At 50.5% G+C, this 19,667-nt stretch overlaps 4 protein-coding genes across 4 annotated transcripts; 1 reads left to right on the top strand and 3 right to left on the bottom strand.

The window, feature by feature from the left end:
* Positions 1-351: 351 nt before the first annotated feature.
* BDW74DRAFT_15688 (SAM and PH domain-containing protein) lies at positions 352-3,889 on the bottom strand. The gene is made up of 3 exons (XM_073725055.1): positions 3,596-3,889; positions 3,359-3,535; positions 352-3,303 (listed from the first exon to the last, which is right to left on the bottom strand). The coding sequence occupies exons 1-3, from the start codon at positions 3,596-3,598 to the stop codon at positions 826-828; spliced, it is 2,658 nt and encodes an 885-aa protein (XP_073584073.1). The 5' UTR covers positions 3,599-3,889; the 3' UTR covers positions 352-825.
* A 3,425-nt stretch (positions 3,890-7,314) lies between these two features.
* On the top strand, positions 7,315-10,273 carry BDW74DRAFT_184948 (Zn(II)2Cys6 transcription factor). The gene is made up of 3 exons (XM_073730930.1): positions 7,315-7,489; positions 7,565-7,765; positions 7,843-10,273. Exons 1-3 carry the CDS (start codon positions 7,339-7,341, stop codon positions 9,582-9,584), a joined length of 2,094 nt encoding a protein of 697 aa, XP_073584072.1. The 5' UTR covers positions 7,315-7,338; the 3' UTR covers positions 9,585-10,273.
* Positions 10,274-12,632: 2,359 nt separating this feature from the next.
* On the bottom strand, positions 12,633-13,812 carry BDW74DRAFT_152468 (uncharacterized protein). Its single transcript, XM_073724371.1, has one exon. The coding sequence runs from the start codon at positions 13,620-13,622 to the stop codon at positions 12,957-12,959; it is 666 nt and encodes a 221-aa protein (XP_073584071.1). The 5' UTR covers positions 13,623-13,812; the 3' UTR covers positions 12,633-12,956.
* Positions 13,813-16,143: 2,331 nt separating this feature from the next.
* On the bottom strand, positions 16,144-18,473 carry BDW74DRAFT_177717 (ATP-binding protein; the record flags this gene model as incomplete). The annotated part of the gene is made up of 4 exons (XM_073728967.1): positions 16,144-17,141; positions 17,191-17,443; positions 17,502-17,602; positions 17,786-18,473. 4 exons carry the CDS (start codon positions 18,471-18,473, stop codon positions 16,144-16,146), a joined length of 2,040 nt encoding a protein of 679 aa, XP_073584070.1.
* Positions 18,474-19,667: the final 1,194 nt, after the last annotated feature.

Genomic DNA, 19,667 nt, shown 5'->3' with positions numbered 1-19,667 from the left:
CCTCGGATCTAGCACGGCGCGCCGTTTGGGCGTTACGATTGACAAGCTCATCTCCATGCTATTGGTACCTAAAACCAACAATTCCAGGCTCGGATCAAGCTGTCGATTGGTTCCTGGTATTAATGGACGACAAAGACGGTGTGATCAGCGACTACGGCGAGGATACCAGGCCACTCTCGTTGAGGCATCTAGCGCCAGACCAGCCACCTGGTTGACGCGGCCCAATTACTGGGGCGATCAATCACAGCCCAGGGCGTCAAGAATCAGGGACAGGAACAGGGTAAGGCACTCTTCAACGTCGACGTGGAATGGCTGGCGCTGGTTCCTTGACCAGCTACTTTTTTTTTGTGCTTATGGTAGATAGAAAGAAGGTAAATCCTAGCAACATGCGTCTTTCTTTACAAGTCTTCACAATGTACATACATGCGTTTCTTCTTCGGTACAGTCCCTAATCCGCCCATGAGTTCCAGCTCAAGCCCGCAGAGGGTATTAGTACGAACAACCAGGCGCGAGCCATCTGTTCGCTCAACAAGCAATCCAATCTAGCTATTTCTTGCCGATAGACAAATGGAAAACCACAATCCCATGAGAATGGCTAAAAACAGCAGACAAGAGCGAAGAACCAGTAGCGATCCAACGATAGAAAAGAAAGTGTCGTAAAGTCGTTATGTCTGCCAATCACAATAATCATAGAACGCGGGGGTACAAATCAAAGGAGTAAAACAGATAGCAAATGAACGGTGAGAAGTGAAGATAGCAAGGGAATGAATGGGTATCAATGCTAATAACTGGGAATCGTAATGTATGCAAGCCTCTTAAAGCAAACTAGAAGGGTTCGCCGTTGAGGTTGACTAGGTCGCCACTCTCGCGACCACGACGGAGAGCTTTAGCGAGCATTAGCTCTCTCATCCAGTCAATGCGCTCGTCTTGAGTCTTCACGGCGAAGTGGTGGGATTTCGGCCCGCTCCCCAAAAATGGTTTCCGGTCAACGTTACCATCTTTGGCGGCAGGAATCAATGAGAAGGCAAATGCAGTGTCTCGCTGATTGTCATTTACGCGCTTCAGGACGGTCTTTTTGAATGCGGCAGTCAACTTTGAGCTCGACTGAAGGGAGGAGCATGCCACCGCATAGTCATCAACGTCGATGCGTTCCAATGCCTTGGAATTATGGTGGGCGGCCTCTTCATCGGGGTACATGCACAGGTGAGTACCACGGAGGGCAAAGTGGTGGTCCTCCCATTCGTGACGAATAAGCTTGGTAGTCTTTCGCTTCTTCATCCAGCCGCTGTGGATAACGTCGTCTGAGTGTCCTGAGCCAGGGCTAAAGGGGTTGGTCCTGTAGCGTGGCACCCGAGGAGTCTTCTCGAGATCTTCGAGAGTATCGATCGGGGGCAGGGGTGGGCGTTCCACGACGGGCACCATGGGCTTGAAGCCCTGACCTTGTACGACCGAGTGTAGTCGACGGTGGCTCTCGGCTTTGGTGGTCGCCATAGCAGCATGGTCTGCCTGTTTTTGTCCCAAGGGCCCTCTAAAACGCATGTCTGGTGGCACGGATTGGGAACAGCTTCGCTCGACCGGGCCAAAGGGAATAGCAGTCAAAGGGTCCTCGGGGTCTTGCTCATCGTAATCCGAGCTCTGGCGGTAGTAGTCCGAAGGTGACATGAAAGAGTTGTGGTTCGCCGTCATCTCTCCGTTCATGGCGGGGTAATGCCGTGATTTGTTGACTACGGACGGTGTGATGGTACGCAATGCCGAATAAGTCGACATCGTAGCATCACTTGGAGAACTAAGAGCTGGTATCTGTAGCTTTGGAAGGTGGCGCAGATTGTCCGCAAGCGTTGGGTTTCCCTTCGGGGAAATGGGGGAGTCTTCCATCGAAAGCTCATCTCCAGGTGGCGTGCAGGGGTCTGTAACTGGCTTGAGAGCACTGAGACGCTGAAAGTTGAGGAAGTTGCGCACATTCTCCTGCGGATCACGCGCCTTCAAGCCATCGAGGCTTGCTTGGGACAGGTGAATATCGGCCTTGTGATTTGCGCCCATGATATCAGACGACGCAACGAGGGAAGGAGTCACATCCGATTTTGGTGTCTTTTCATCTAGCCTCGGCGACCGAAGACCTGACTTGGCCAGGTTGACATCAATCATAGACGGCTTTTGGCCAATGTTTGGGCTCTTTGTCAGGGACGCCGCAGTGGCCGCGTTTCCAGGGTCTCCCGTAACTAGAACGGAGCCACCGAGACCTTCAAGTTGGAGATCTTTCAGGAGGTGGGCAACTCGGGTTTGCTGCTTCCTCCATTTGCGACAATTCTCCCCTTTAGAGCAGACGTGGAGCTTGGGGAGCAGTTGCTCAATTGCAACAATGGACACTGAGTCTTGAGGAACAATCTCGGTGCCTTGACGACCACGCTGTTGAGGACTGTGTTGCTCGAGTTGGCTGTGACCCGAAGATAGCGATTCAGTACGAGACCTCAGTGCATCGGCCTGCATATATTGGCTAATGCTTCCGGTGTTCACCTCGGCCGCAGTGGTTTGAGGAGTTTGAGTGGTTTGCCGGAACGAAGGGTCTGGGGTGGAATATCGCGAATCACAAGAAGGTGTGGCACTCGAGTAATGACATTCCCGCAGCTTTTTGATGCAGGCCATGAGCTGATGTCGCTTTCCGAACGAGGCGATCTCTAATTCTTTAAGGTCCTCAACTTGAAGTTCAAGCAGTATCGAACCTGTGATGTCGTTGATCAAGAACTTCTCCGTTACGGATTCCTCAAAGCCTAATCCTTGCATCCAGCCTACAACTTGATTCGGCGACCAGTGGGCAATATCAACTTGAGATTCGGGACGGGACTGGGGACGCGACTCAGAATAGTTCGAGGGGCGCGTCGAAGCACGGGTCGAAGCACGAGTCGAAGCACGGGTCGAAGCACGAGTCGAGGCGCGGGTCGAAGGCCAGGTTGAGGTACGAGTTGATGGACGTGAAGGCGGCGGAGGCGTTGGGGCGATGTTGTCAGGCACTGGAGTATCCTTCCGCACTTCATACTGATATTGGCCGGTCTGGTAAGGCTCGGTCTTGAAGCCAGTATAGAAATGTGTGGCTATCGCGCTGTCGGGAACTTGTTCGGTCCAGTCAGGCGTCAATTGAGGCCTCGTGAGAGATTCTTCTGAAGTTCGGAAGAGGTGAGGACCCTGGGGACCTTTTATTGGACTCTCGTCGACTTGGAAATGGAATCCGGTTAGGCCAGTGGAATCGGGGGTTTTGATCTCGTCCACAGATAGAGACGATAGCGTGGTAACACTCTCTGCCACGAGCTGCAGGACTCTCAAGTTAGGTCCAAATCACAATGAGCGACAGAAGTATACGAACCGAGTCACCACTCCTGTAGGGAGATCCATCGGATGTTGCGTCCAGCGAGTCGGTATCATAGTCCGTGTCGTAGATTTCGGTAGCTTCCGAGAACCTTGCCCTAAATCGGGAATCGAGAAAGAGTTTGTCCCGGGCCTTGATATAATCGAACGATGGCTGGAATCCTCGAGTTGAAGCCTAGCAATAGTCAGTGGGGGTGATTACAGCAGGGTCAGCATAACCATCGGAGGCCAGTACCATTGTTGCGGCGAATGGAGCCAAAAGCTCCTACAAGTGGAAAAGCAACAATGCTATTCAACTGCTTAAGCGGAGTCGACGAGATGGGGTTGTGGTATGGGAGTCGACGAAATATGGCCGTCGGCAAAAAGCGGACAGTTTCAGTTAGGTAGCGAGAGCGAGGAGACACGAAGGCAGATCGTGGGATGACACAGCGTTAAGTATATCCCAGTCGGTAAAGGCTTCCTCGCCCTAGGAGAAAAAAGGAATATGCCACGGCCTAAAGCGCCGGCGCAATACCCCATCGTGTCAAACCGCCAGGATCCCTCCCGAAAAACGTCCTTGATGGGATGTGATGAAGCGAACCTGGAGATGCATTCTGAGAGGGGGTGACGGGCAACGGCGAATAGTTCTTCGACCTGTTGTGTTGGCATCGAGTTGCTAGTGACTGATTGGCTGCACTCCTGCATGACAGGATTCCCCAGCGGCTAGAGAGCACCAATGATAAACCCTCGGTGGTTAGGGTGGACGATGGCTGCAGAACCTTGGAATTTTCCCGTGGCAGCGATGGGACTTGAAGGAGGGGAAGCATGGGGTGTGAGAGGCTGGAGGAGAAACGCTACTGCAGTGATCACGCCTGGAGGCTGGTTAACCGCCACTCGTTGGTCGCTCGGGGGCGGCGCTAAGGCGGCTTGTGCCATTTGATCACCTCGAATGCTGGCTAATTCAACCAAAAATGTACACTTTTTGAAGGCTAATAACATCTGATTTAGTGGTCTTGGCAAAGCGGTAAGGATGCATCCCTGTAGGTATACATAGAAATGTGATTGCTGCTCTGCGATGAGATGTGATGGGGACTCGTTGAGATACCCCTCTCAACTTGTCACCCAGGTTACTCTTGGGCTCCCAGTCCCGTCCTCAAATACCAATGATTTCCCGCCTCCTGTCATCCTTCCCAGCACGAGACCGTTCTTCAGTTTTGGTCAATCACATTTCGCGTGGTATGGTCTATCTTCCTACCCGGTTCCTTACCTTGACGCAAGTTGTGTTCGAAGCCCAAAGTTCCAAAGTACATTGCAACAATTTAGCACCATTCGGAATCCTCAACAAATGCCAACGTTAGGCTTTCGGTCCAGTGACATCCTGCCGAGAAGATCAGCCTAACCTGCCGTCCGCCCTGTGCAAAAGCAAGGTATTCGCTGGCAATGCCGCCGGCCGCTCAGTTTCATATTATAGTTCCCCGCGCGTCGCACAAATTTCTTAAAGTGCCCAGCAGAGTTCTTACCGCGCCAGCCAAGCAATCTCGAGCCACAATCCCAGAAGTTGATCGCTAGGCGAGCTATCCGTTATCAAGGGGCTGGTCCAGATTTCCTCGGTACGGGGTGTGTATTGTCCACTTCGTTTAGCATTGACCTCGCAAATCACCAGGGAAACCATAATCTGCCATTTCGCTCTGTATCCTAGTCAAATGGCCCCGAGGACACCGCCTCGATGCCACGATGCAGACGTGTACCGTGTAACGTTGACCCGATAGCCCGGCATGAGGCATCGAACTCAACCGGCATCCTAGGGCCGAGCTACTGCAGCAGGCCTGGGTAGCGGTTGCCTTTCCTCTTGGTAATCGTGAGGTGTTTCTGCCTCTCCAATGAGGCGAAGGAGTATACATTAACAGGGCACATCTGTTTCACAATGATGCTCTAGACTCTGTATCACGAAACTCTATGGTTCCTATACCACAAACGTAGGATATTAGTGACAACTTGCCTTGTAATCAAGAACGCGCAGCTTACCATATGTAGATACTCTGATTTTAGTATAGTTAGGCCGAATTCTATGTGACTCAGGCAGTTATAGTGACCTCTATCTTAACTCAGAATCCAGCTCATGAAAATATGAGTTGCACAAGTCACATGGTTTGAGAGTATGTACCCCGTTTCTAGGTAGCACATTGTCTCTCTTGTTGGGCTGCCAACAAGTCGGCCGAAGTTGTTCGTACCCGTACTGGTACGATTGCATTATTCCAGGGCACAGAGTCTTGGTTCATTATTGTATCTACTCGAGGAGTCGGCGATCCGCGATGTCAATTTCTCAAGTTCCAAGTATTCTTAAATGGCTGGGCCATATACGATCAGGTGCGCAGTTACTGATGTATTCCACAAAAGTGCCACGCACACATGAACTGTGGAGTCAACCATTGCAATGTCCCTGTTCCTGGGACTCGACATCCCTGCACGACCCCGACAGAACCAACTCCCAGGAATTCGTGTCTACCACCATGAATAACTTACGAATGAAAACGTTTGCAAGTACCAACGGCGGCAAGAGTGTCAGAGATCTGGTTCTGAAGCAGCCCAGGCGGCAAGATGTCCGTCAGCGGTTCAAATGAAACCTAGCTCAAACAGCTCTTACAGGTCTCTAGGTCAGTCTCAGGAGTGTCTCATGCAGAACTATTGCTAATTATGTCTAAGGGCGCGTAAAATTAATGTATAATCGGACTGGAATCGGGTAATTAGCTATTAATAGCTTGCCGCAGTGCTGCAGGATTCCGGCTCAATTAGCCAGATTGCAGCCCAGACTAGCAGAATTAAGCTGCATTAAGTTCACAAGGACAAGTTAAGGGCGTTTACAGCAGCTTGATAATTGGAGAATTCAAGACGAACAGCTACTGGCAAATCAGATTGAATGGCGCCCGTGGATTGCGGTGCGGCACGGGCCATGATTTACTGGCAATTGCTGATTGGAGGTCCCATTGCAAAGCGTCAACATCGACTTGGCCAGCCAATCTGGAGTCTGCTGGAACCGCTGAGGGCTGACCCCGGCGCCAATTGAGCATTGAGGACTGAAGCTTGGCATGCACCTTCCTCTGCTCTTTCACAATTAACCTCCTGACGAGCGTTTCATCTGGCGCTGAGGAGTTCGGTAGGCAGGAAGAATCCCATCTTGAAACAGAAATCGGCCAATGAGACTGACCTCTTTTTTAGCTGCTCTACACTCTGACCCCCCTCCTACCGGTAACGGTCATCGGTTGATCACGATAACGACGAAGATGTTCGAAAATCGGTCGACTTGGAGCGGGAGAAAGACATGGAGAACTTGTTAATAGTAAAGATGAATTTGAATGAGAGCGAACACGTCCATACAAAAGTCTTCATGTGGGAGATTGACGGAATTACCCCGGAATTCATGAGGGCACATACGAGCCGCCGCGTCCTGCAGGTCGGGCGTGGCCTGAGATGCGGCGCCAACTAGCCAAAGAGCGATGACGCTGACAGGCAAAATGACAAGGCACCCCAGCAGCCCTCCGGTTCCCATCTTAGCTGCGAGCCCTGATCATCCCCAGATAACCGCCGGCCAGAATCCAAAATTAGCTTCTTTGTCGACGCGTTATTCGTTGTTTTCTTCAGATCTACTCCTCCGCTCCGCGCTTCGAGATGCATCTTCAAGCACCTCGCTAGCTCAAGCCTCAACCGCCGCATGGTGGAAAAAATAGAAGCATCAGAGCATGGCGCATTACCTTTTTTGGACTTAGAGGTCTTCATCTCCAGAGATAATAAGAGCATCATGTTCCACAGGTTCGTCGATTATCACTTTGAAAGTCGGCCCCTTCGACCTTCTCTATAGGCTTGGTTCTTCTCGATGAGACTATCATCTTGCCAATGAACATTGGAAGAGCTTATGACAGCTTGCATTGCATACCTCTTCACCTCGCTTGTTGCATATAACAGTCCGGTATCGCGACCCTCGAAAATATCAAAGGCTACAACATGTCAGCCCTCCCTGGACCAAGCACGCAAGCCGGGTCTGGACGGCAAGCTCGAACGACGGGAGACCGAGGGCCGACTACTAGGGACCGAAAGTCGGTTATCCAGGATTCTACGAACATGATCACGAAGTCATACAAGCGTTCGCGTAGCGGTTAGTGCTGCCGGTGCGACGAGTTTGCAGTGTAACCAATCAAGGAGCATGCAAGCTAACCATGCTTTTCTGCAGGTTGCTATACTTGCCGCTTGCGGAGGAAGAAATGTGACGAGACCCATCCGCATTGCGAGGCCTGCAGCAGTTTAGGTGTTAGCTGTGAGTATCAGAAGCCAAGTTGGTGGATCAGTACGCAGGCGCGAACTCTGCAAAAGGATAGAATCAAGCAAAAGGTCAGGGAGACCAAAGTATTGCAGAAGGAAGTCGCCCTTCAAGGTAAGTTTAGACCTGAATCTTGCAGACGAGTCTAACTTTTCTAGAATACATAAAACATGCTGTTCCATCTGCAAGAGCTCGCGAGTTGCCTGTCAGCAAACCTCAAACGCCCCACATCGAGCAAACAGCGTCTGCGGTATACGATCCTTCTACATCCTACTTACCTACACCGACAACCGCTTCAATGTTCCCTACTATGTATGGCTTCGACACTGGAATCGCGGAGGGCTCGTTTACTATGGGCGCGCCTTCCTTGGAGGATCCCACTGCCTTCTTATTTAACCCTATGGCAACCCCACTGATCCCTACTCCAACGTCTGTATCAGGGCTCTCAACAGCCTCAGCAGCACTGGCAACACCAGTAACAGCGACACCAGTGACATCGACACCATTATTACGGAGCGAAGAATGGTATCAAGGATTTACCGAGCCGCTTCCGCGTGCGCAGAATCACCTGTCTCTAGGAGCCTCGGAGTTCCCAGACCGGCCATTGTCTTTCTATGTGGAAGGCAAAATGAGCGCAAATGACCGCGAGCGCTCTCTTCTTTGCCATTTCGTCGACAATGTCCTACGGCTTGTTTTTCCAATTCTCGACCTCCATAAGCAGGGCCCATCCCGGGCCCGTGAGATCGTGCGATCTCTTGAATCGAATAAACCATACTATCACTGCTGCCTCAGTGTCTCAGCCATCCACCTCCGGACCGTGAAGAAGCAACGTGGAGAGCGCGTAAAAAGAGATATCATGAATCACCGTTATGCCGCAATCTCCGAATTGAACAAAGCCTTATATGCAGATCACGGCCACGACACTATTCTCGATGCAACCCTGGCAATGATCTTCTTTCACTGCTCAGTAGGATCTCCCGAGATGGACTGCCTTCCAGATATAGGATGGAATGAGCACTTCACGGCTGTCACAAATCTTGTCACCAAACTGGGTCTAATTGAAGCAACTCAGAACTCTTATGCGGTACCTCCTTTCAGCTTAACATTGAGCTCCTGGATTGACATTCTTGGTGCAACAATGCTCGGCAAATCGCCGCGGTTTGCGCACGCATACCTACACAAAAATTTGAATGGGATTTCTTCGGGGCTCCGCGAGTTGATGGGCTGCGAGGACCGAATTATGTACCTCATCTCAGAGATTGCCTGTCTTGACTCTCTGAAGGAAGAAGGCCGCATTGATGACTATTTAATCTGCCACCAGATCTCCTTGCTAACAGGGCAGCTCGATCTCGCTGAACAGGCTGTCCCCATCTCAACTCTGGAACACCCTATGTCCTCTACCGGGATTATCCAAGCAGATAAACTCACAAACAACATGACTGCGATCTTTCGTGTCGCAGCTCGTATCTACCTCTATAGTCTTGCCCCCGGCTTCCACCCGGAGCAGCAGAACATTACCGACCTCGTTGAGACGGTAGCCGGTCTCTTCCGGTACATACCCGCCGGGCCCTTTGGTTTTGACCGCTCCCTCGTCTGGCCATTGTTGATTACAGGGGCATTCTCCACCCCAACTAGCAACTTCCGCATCATCCTTGAGCAGCGGATCGCCGCCTTAGGCGACGTCGGTGACTTTGGCAGCCTCGGACGCTTGTATACTGTTCTTGAGGAGACGTGGAAGCTCTCAGATGATACAAGCGAGCAGGTTTACAGTGAACCTGGGCCGAATCTCCTCGACCCTGTCACTGCATCTTCAACTTTCGGGTTCGACATGACTTTACCCTCACCTTCTCTTGCAGGGCCGCGAGTGAAAAGACAACCACTTCATTGGCGGGATGTTATGAGGGCCCGGGAGTGGCATTATTTACTACTATAGTCACTTTACAATATCGACTAGGTACGATCGTCGCGTTACCAAAGCCTTTCCGTTGCCTGAAAGCTGACTGAAATCGCCAGTGTTGAACAATTTCAATCTCGGCGTACCTTGGGCGTTGTGTTATCTCTACTGGACCCTTTGATGTTCTGTCCTTTGATTATTAACGGTGGTGATCTGAGGCCTCCGGCGCTCACTTTCTATTGCCCTCGAATCTTGGGGACCGGCTAGTCACTTCATGCAGTGTACCTCCAAAAGCCCACTCCTAATGCGCTCCTTTTCCATTGTGCGTTCTGTGTCCCAGTTCAGTCGGATATGTTCTATTGCGTTACCATTTTCTTTTCTTCTCTTCTTTTAGCTTGAGCGGCACCTGTATAGCTCTCGCCCAGGCTTACTTTTATTCTTCTCCTGTCCATATTAAAACTTTGATGAAACGAATGGGTTATGTTTTTGATGATATCTGTTTTTGTCTTTTTGCCATTCTATCGAATGCTCGTGTTTTTCCGTCTCTCTCGTGCCATGTGAGTTACTTTATTATATTCTATGCTCCAGTTTGGGACTTGGCTTTACTGCTTATGCTATCCTCTCTCGATTCATGGAGATTTCTAAACCGTTAGAGCCCCTCATTCGATGTTGAGATGTGACTTGGCATTATGCAAAATGAGTTGATACCCTTGATGCTAGAATACCCCCCTTGTTCATACGTCATTGGTTATAGTTCAGTTCTCCCAAATAGTATTGGCCTTGGGATTGGTGTTAGATGGTGCTTTTGATGTCCTATAATGGATGGTTTACTCAACACTCATAATATCCCCAAAAATCTGGCTACGAGCGATCGAAGTATAAATATCTACTTACGGGGTTGCCAGAAATATAAATATCTGCCAAAAAACATGAGTTTACCTGGGTGCCTTATGCAAACTGCCTCAAGGTGGTGACTTCATAATACCCTTGAATTAGGATAGTACAAGCAGTATCCGGTATACCTTGCCGCTGAACACCCTCGCTCATTCTTGATTCCCACAGTTTTCAGACAGGACCCTAGTGGAGGGGGCCTCGAGGCCTCGTGAGCGGGGTTTCAGTCTCCCAGCGGCAAGAACACCAATCATTTACACCATCAACGTCATGGCCATATCTAGGACTAACCCCCGTCTGCAGGTACAATGTTCTAAAAATGGAGTCTTCAGGCCTGAGGTTAGCGCTTAGGGCTGAGACATGACTGGTTGCCTGCCAGGGCTTCGATCACAGCAAGCGGTGATAACAGTGCATTAGCTAGTTCGCATGAATAGTTTCGCGGTAGAAACAGCACTGATTTGGTAAAATCACGTCAAGGCAAATTGCAATCAGATGATGAACGCTCTTTTTCTGGGTGGTTTGGTCAGAGTCAGACGGGTGGAGTGGGCCCGGGGACAGAGGGAGCGTGGGAGCCAAAAATAGCGCAGGCCCTTGCTCCCGGCGCTTAAACAACACGCTCTGCACCAATCAGCGGCAGACGCCCATCGTCTCTCTTTCCAGCCAGCGCTACTCAACTCCAAAACTTCCACGATGTTTCTATATTTGAATCGCGATGATCAACTGCTGTTCTTTTTATATCTCCTCCCTAGCCAATACGCTCTTCCTATTTGGTAGGCCCGTCGTAACGACCCCTCCGCAGGAACGCACAAGGCTAGCCCGTGCGCCCCTTAGGCGCTAGAGCATGCTTAAAGACGTAGCTACCGCTGCCACCCCTGTCCATTGTCCTGCTAGCCATTGTCCTGCCAGCCATGGATAACAGCAACCTTAGAGAGCACTAGCTCCGCCCGCCTGTCCATCGCAACAGGCATCCCTCCTATCAGGACTCGCAATAGTGCGAATGCAGTGCCCTCCCGGGCATCGAGATGATTAAAATAGATCTACTGCACTAGCACACGGGGCAAATATGTCATTTATCTTCTGTTTATCTTCCCCCGGCCCCGGGATCCAGTTACCTAGACGATCTATTGGCCCGGGCATCTTGTTCAGCGGCAGCTTCTTCTCGACTTGAGAAAATGTGCCAATCATTTTCTTTGGATGGTCCTAAGAATAGACTTTGGAGATTGAGCGGTGCTGGTGGTTTTGAAGGTCTTGTTGTTCATCAGTCTTCGTGGGTTGATGTGCAACTGATATACTCCGCTTGTTTTCAGGAGCTGGTGTATTACGGATGTAATACGGGCTTACGGTATGTATGGGGCTCTATACTCTGCCAAACGTCAGTCAACCTGGATCCATGGCCCTTCCCCTCCCCTGACTTTTTTTCCCTTAGTGGTCTTCCTTCTTTATTGTGCCCATTGAGTGAGATTAGAAGCTTGGTCGGCTAACTACCTGCCTAACCTCCAACCTCACCTTACACTGCTCAACAGATGGCCATGTTTTCACGAGAACCAGCACCACATTCCCACTACTCAACAAAATCACAAATTCTAGCCATCTGGCCGTAAATTCTACGCGGGCACTGTATCATAGCAGTAGATAGAATAGGGAAATGCAGTAATCATCCCCCTCGTCGCCACAAGGTGCCAAGAACGACGTCAAAGGCGAAGCTATCCATAGACACCATCATAAGCACCGACCCAACAAAGCCACGCTCCACGAGAGGCCCAAACAAGCGCCGTCGTGATCCTTTAAGCGCTAAGCCCACGTTGTCCTTGTCCGTGCGTCTGATGCATCGAGTCGAGGCCTTCCTGTCAAGCCTCTGGGACGCTGTAAGCGAGTAGGGAGCCAACGGGGCTCGGACTGGAGGATACTTGGTTGGACTAACGGGGGTGTGTAGTGTAGAGGAGAAAGAAGGAAGATATTAGAAGGATGAAGGATTGCTTTAGGGAAGGTAGCGTGGCGATGCGAGGCTGTATCGGGGTCTATCGGGCTCCAGCCATCGCGGTCCAGGTCGTATACCGGAGATTGAGAGAGGGCGTAGACGCGGAGGATTACTAAGGATTAGGGGCGGGAGTAGATTCCTGGATCTGTGCAGTCGCTCATGTCTACGAGTACGGAGTAACGTGGCTAGCTACTGGAGAAGAGAGACTGAGAGTAGTCGTTTATTTCATTATGTTAGTATGGCACTGAACTATGCATAGGTACCAAAGGAACACCTCCAACGCCCGGCCAACAACCCGAACGAAGAAACCAAGTCCAAGGAGATCCCTGTCCATGAGAAACGCTAAACACCTCTCGCTTTTGCACAAACAAAATGCAAAGAAGTAAGCAAGCAATGCAACCAACTCCGTTCCTTGCATCCATGGGGCCTCGCTTGCCGCCGGGGCTAGGCTCAGCCCCGTCTAGCTCATGCAAAACACGCAATAAACAAAAGAAACAACTATACAGTGCATAGAGACAGTAGAATTAAGGAAATCAGGCTCATCACTGCTTGCCCTGCGCCATCCGTCTCTTCTTCCCCTTGGGGGGAGGCGCAAGCGATGGCACGCGCTTGAGAGTGACGGTATGCGTGACAACATGTTGGATTGTAATGACTCGCCCTGCGGGGTCAGATGGAGATTCAACGTAGCGCACTCGTCTTTCCACAGGTGCGTAGGGAGATCGAACTGGGTGAGCGCTCTTCGGCGAGTCCACGGCAACAGGAGAGTAAATGTAAGACGGGGACATGCGGACACGACGGTAGCTCGACTCCACAGCTGATCGAGGCGCATTCAGAGGCGTAGGTGGCCCTGAGTGGGTCCGAGTGTGCGTATATGTGTGAGTACTTGTCGTTCGTCCGGCCTCGCTAGGGAAGGTGGTAGTTGAGGAGGCTGTCGAGGGTATTGACTGCGGCGAAGGGAGCTGCTTGTTGAGGTAGCTGGAGCCTGAGCTCGAGTAGCCGGTTGTTGCGGATTGAGGGCTGCCAAACGCAGGACTCAGAGCCTTGAGGAACTCTGTGTAGGCGAGAGGAGGAGGCACTGAAGGGCCTTTGCCATTGCCGTCGGTGCAGGTTGGCTCGGGGTTTGAGGGCCGGAGGTATTCTTGCAGCTCTGAGGGGAAGGTGATGTGCTTTGGGGTTTTGAGAGGATGAAGTTCCGGTCTCGGAGCCATGGCGAATATGATGTTGTATGATAGAAAAGTTGTGTTGTAGTCTTTATAGTTGGAAGTGAGGATGTAGTTGACAGTTGGTGGAGTCAGGTAGTAAGTGAGGTAGCTCGAAGTTGATAGGAGATTGAAGTTGAAGTGGTATAGTGAGATAGGTGGGACTCGAGAGTTAAAGTAATGAGGAGAGTGCTAAAGATAGTAATAGCCCTGGGTGGATGAAGAGGACGAAAGGTTGTATAAGGTCGAAGGTGCTGTGCTGGTCTGGCTCAAGCGGCGTAAATGACGGATACAGGACGTCTAAGACGGTATCAATACAAAGAGCGAGAGCTAGCCGGATAAGGTTAGCCGCTAAGACTCGAAAATAGAAACACGACAGGCAATTCAGCTTACAGCGGAGCGTCCTAGCCAGCTAGAGACGGTGAGATCAGAGAAACAGGGACTCGGCCTTGATGGGCGTCCTTTATTATTCAGCCGGGCGGCCTTGATCGCGATGTTGGTTGAGAAGCAAGGAGATCGACTCGGCGCTTATCACGACAAAATGACAGAAGATTCGGGATCAGCCCAACGAGAACGTCACTGAGAACTTTAGATGAATCAACACAATGAAGAAAAGGTATGACCATCATCACCGTTGACGAAAAAACTCTCCTTATATGTCTTTCTCCCCTTCTCAGCCGCCAGGGTCTTTTTCTGAAACACGCCTCTTACCTAGCCAACCCTTTCTGCAGACTTAATCGCGCGCGGCACCTGGAGGCAATCCAGCAGGGGTCTGCTCTAGCAAATCCCCGCCTGTTCAGCTCTTGACCCCATCCCGTTTCCATGGACACCTAATCTCGCACCGCCGCCTCCGCGCTTCAACGACGCACCGCTTTCGTCAGGCTATGGCGCGCGCTTGCCTGGTGTCCGTCTGTTGGCTGAGAGTCCTCCAATGCCGTGCTGTCTAGTAGCCGCCGACTCCTCCGTGCATACTCCGTACAGGCAGACCCTGGGAGAGATTTAGAAAAACGATCTACGGATTGAAGGTAAACAGCCCACAACCCCACTGTTTTCGATTCAAATGTCTGAAGAACCGCTGTGCTAATCTGTCCTGCAGCTTCGCTGCCCAGTCATCGCACCGGCGCGAAAAGTCCTCGAATCTCGAGCCGCTGAAGCAGGGACCAGGTCAGACGCTTATAAAAGATGGCCGATATAACTGGTTGACCCGAAGCATGCGGGAGCTCGGGGCAATTGAGCTAGGGTTCATGTGTTGCATCCTGAAGCTCCTTTGATTCGACAATGCGTCGAGTTCAAACGTCAGGAACTCTGTACATGCGGGGATTGATCGCGGGTGAAGACAATCAACGGATCTTTTCTTCTTCTATTCTAACAAGTTGATGAGCGCGTACTATATTTGGCTTCATATTTGGCGCCTCGTCAACATTATTGCTAATCTTTCAAATACTGGGAGCTCGAAGCGCCCGCTCATGACTCGGCCAGGAGTGCGTTGATACCATTTACCTAGGATATTCTAACAACGCTACTCTGACATGATCAATTCTGAAGAATTGCACCTTTTTTTGCAATGGCCGTGCTTGGTATTGCTTCTTTCGCTGTGCCCAATTCCCGTTATCTGAAAGGCACCATTTGGATGAATACCTACCACAATTTCCCTAGACATGAACGTCATTCGAGTTACGGTGGCGCCGGGCTACCCATCCCAACTCGCAAAGGAGCCAGACAGAAATAGAGACTTTAGTAACGGGGGCGTCAATCATCGACTCACCTATATTTAGTTCAATTGGCGCCGACCAGAACAATATGCAGACCGTCGTGATCCTTGAGATTGCGTTTTTGGGATGCGCAAGCTCGAAGCGCTGACCTGTTTTACCGAGATAAGGTACTAGACTTTGGCGCCGAATTCAAGGGGCCAACCAACCACCTCGGAGACACCTTGTTGAGTTCAAGGACTTTTGGCGCATGACCACAAAGATTGGGGTTGTTGCCGGCGGTTCAACATCCAAGTGCCGCTTCGCTGATAGCTAGTCACTCAAAGTTGTCCTCATGATTTCAGTATCCGTTGACCCCTACCTATGTTGACGAGGATCAAAGCCAAGCTAGTCCAGTTGCAACGCGTACGATGATGGCTCACGCTTGCTCAAGGTCAGTCATTGCTTAGGCTGGATCCTGGAAGGGCACTGTTCAGTCATCCAGCTGTTTGCAAAAAAAAAAAAAAAAAAAAAAAAAAAAACTTCATTTTTAGAGCCTGGTACTAGAGCACAGCGCCAATACGTCCAGCAAATATCAAAGAGAGTGCCCCATGTTACGGTAAACTTCATTCTTGTAGTAGCACACTGATCGACATGCAACAATCTCGAAAAGAATTAACCCAAAAGGAAGTGCCCCCCAGAGCGCTGTATGCCAGCGAGGTATGCCGCTGCCTCGCGGCCACAGCGCTCGACCCAGATGGTACAGTTCAAGTTCAGTTTTTCCAACTGCCGGGCTTGATGACTGCCACTATGATGTTTCCAAGGAGAACCAGCGGGCCCGTTCAAATGCCCCAACCGAGTTCCGAGAGTAGGGTACCATTAGGGACTCTGCCACTACAGACGCCCAACAGCACTGCGGTGATTACGACTCCTACTACCACCACAAGCCAGTGCCTCCTACACCTTCCGCCAATTGGGAAGAGAAATGTAGTATCAGCATCGACCTCCCCTGAGCCAACCAAGACGGTGCGGATCTGTTCGATGCCGAGTTTCTGCTTCTGCTGGAAAGAAAGAAGAGTCGCGGTTTTGACAATGTTCTTGATCTGTCGACCGTTCAAGCGTAATTGAGTCAGTCGGTCATACATTTCATCCGTGAGTACGGCTTCCGCTTGTGATCGGGCGATAGATCGCCTCCATATTTCATGCTTGGCGGGCGCGAAGAGCTCTGGGTAGTGTAGTGTTAGATGAATTCGGCTTTGAAAGGCTTTATCGATGGCGTCGGCGCGGTTGGTGGTCATGATCATGGTACCGCGATAGTATTCCAACAGCCGAAGAAAGATCCCAACGATTTGGTTATGGTCGAGGTTGCTGCTGGAACGCTCTTGCAGGAAGACATCGCACTCGTCGAAGAGAAGTATTGCGTCCCATTTCTCAGTCAGCTCTAGAGCTCCCTTGAGCTCTTTCTCAAGCCCTCTTGGATTGTTACCCAGCTCCCCAGCACTCAGAATATAGAGTGGCCGTTGAATATTATCAGCGATTGCCTCAGCCGTGAGTGTCTTGCCAGTCCCCGGACTACCTGCAAACAGCATGATAACTCCGAGACCTTTTCCCTTGATAACATCGTCAAAGGCAGTTTTGTTTGCGGCTTGTCCCTCAACAAAAGAGAGGACCAGGTCTTTATATCCGGACGGCAGCATTAACTCGGGAAAAGCACCGTCATTCCAGTGGATGTCTTTAATTAGATTGATGTCGAACTTGGCCCATATTTTGTGTTTCAGTGCAAAGCCCCGGACGCATGGTGTGCAGAGGAGAAGGTGTTCATCGCTTAGCTTTTTGTTGTCTGAAAAAACAGGGTCATTAATGCTTACTGGCACCTGGAATGAACATACCTGTATTATCTTCATCACTAGAGGCATTTTCGGATTCGTATGAAGCCCCAGTACTGTCTACTGAACTGGTCTCAGACGAGAGGTCATCCAAGTAGTCCTCCTTGCTCATCTTCTTCTTGTGTCCTATGCGCTGCTTGTCGTCGACATTGATTTTTGGTAGCCTCTTGTTCGAGCTCAATGGCGTCAAATCAAGCCGATCTTCAGGATTGGCATTGAAGTAGGAGGCAGCGTCAATGACGATGCGGTCATCAATCTAGAGTACGAAGGTAGGTTGGCGGCATGCCTATAGTATGGTATATTTATGTACTCACGTTCTTCTCCTTCATATACCATCCCGAATAGTAGCGAATCAACCCAGAGTATGCTGTGTAACGGAAGCTACACAAGTCCCGAAATCGCCGACCACGATCGGCTAAGTCAGCTTCAGCCTTTTCTCTCGAGGGATGAAATGAAACCGGGAACACCTCAAGGTCGGTGATAGCTTTGGTTCCGGAGTATCTGGGAATTTAAAGGTACGCAGTATCGAATCCGAATTTCTCGCCGTCCCAATCGATAAAGCGAGCAGTGAGTGTGATATTATTGTCTTCATACTCACAGTTATCGATTATGTAGAATCGCTCTTGATCAGAGATGTGGTTGGTAGCATAGGTTCCAGGCTCAAAGAGCGCCCACAGCAAGGTGTAGGTGATTATCCGGTGATTCAATAGGTCTTCAATTTCCACTTTCTTATCTCCAAGTGCCTCCTCGAGAACATTGGAAAGTAGCTGTGTATATTGGGCTGCTGTCCGGTTTTCGGTCTTTTGCTGTTCGAGAACATCGCTCAGCCAGCCCCACCGGTAGTAAAAGGGTCGGAAGGGCGCATGGAATACAACATTCTTCAGCGATAGCGTGATCCCGGTGTATCCCTCGAATACTTCACACGACGTGGCCTTTAGAGACTGGCTCTGGATCACAATTGAGTGTAGAGTCAACGGCTTGCCCGCTTCGTGGTTTTTGCCCATGCGGACTATAAGTGCCTTGCGTTTGGTTTGAGGGTGTTGCTCAATCACAGTGTGCAGATTGTCAGGGTAATTCTCTACCCAGTTAATGCAACAATCACATCTGGGTGGGCCTTCATAGACTGTCTGGAGTTGACATTCGGAGCCGTCGGTAGGTGGAGGCTGCTCGTCCTTGTCCGTTCCACTTCCTGGCATGACTTCCTGACCGTCCACCCCTAGGAGGCCCGCGACTTCCGAGAGTGAAGGAGCAAGCAGACCATCTGTGCCTGAGAGCTGCACTGGCATATTGGACGGCTACTAATTGCCGATGGGTTAGCTGGCTATCTGAACAAGCCTTGGAGTGTCTTTAATATGAAATTCGCTCTTCTCAGCTGGCGGCCTACCGTTCTTCTTCTTCGTCGGCTACCTAAGTAATCCGATGAAGGCATGAGGCTGATTACAAGGCTGCCTTGGGTAGCTAGGTATGTCGTACAGCCCCTCACTACTCCAGCATGCTGACTGGTGAGCAAAGATCTTCTAGAAAAGAACAGAAACGTTCCGACTTTGGAAGGCGAGGCAACTCTGGGTAGGAGCTCCTTCTCAAGTCCTGGCGAGTAGCCTCCATACCGAGAATCTTGAGCTTGAGGGGTGGCGCTCCTGCCTCTTTCGTTATGCAATCAGGTTGTATACCTACAGTAGTTCTTTACCATGTTGTCGAATGGTGACCCAGATCGTACAAGCCCCGCTCACTGCAACAGCGCAAGCAGTAAGCCAAGTAATTGAAACTCGCAATCGGACCATGCATGCCCAAAGGCTGAATCTGGCTGTTCTCTTTGCTCAACACCAAGTTTCATCCATCAGCACCTTGCTGCGTATCATTTTCAACACATCGGACACTTGCAGCTTTCGGCATGCGAAGAACCGTGCGATACATCGAGACCTCGAGCATTACGCTGAATCTCACAAGAATACAACTTCAGCAATGGAATTCTCAATTGACTTTCTCGACGCTCTTGATCCTATAATCTGCGATGAAGATGTTCAACGAGCATGGGCCGGACGGGTCTTTCCTCTAGTTTGCATAAATGACTTTCTGGAGGACTGGTCGACGGTGGTAGATCCTAATGGAATATTTCGCGGTCCAGACGGAGTGAAATGCAACGTGGAACCAAAGCCCCATCACCACCGCCGATGCCGGATGACTATCCAACGCTAAGGTCAGAGCAACAAGGACGAATGCATTCCCTACCATGCTATTGTTTTTGCTAAACTAGGATTCGCGCTATCCGCCCGGGAATTAAGATTAAAATACCCTAATATGCCAAAGGAAATCCAGAGACGGTACTTCGTCGAACATTTTATAAACAAGATGCCCAGTGGATGGCGACCGTTCCTACTACAAGCAGATCTTCATCGGTACGATGAAGTTGCGCGTACAGAGCCAGGGCTATTTGGCCGGACTCTGTACAATCCCCTTTCTAGTTTTAGGGGTATTCGACT

This window comes from Aspergillus multicolor (genome assembly GCF_047715735.1).
Source record: "Aspergillus multicolor strain CBS 133.54 unplaced genomic scaffold BDW74scaffold_11, whole genome shotgun sequence".
Lineage (NCBI taxonomy): Eukaryota > Fungi > Ascomycota > Eurotiomycetes > Eurotiales > Aspergillaceae > Aspergillus > Aspergillus multicolor.
This window is presented reverse-complemented; position numbering and strand designations above follow the sequence as displayed.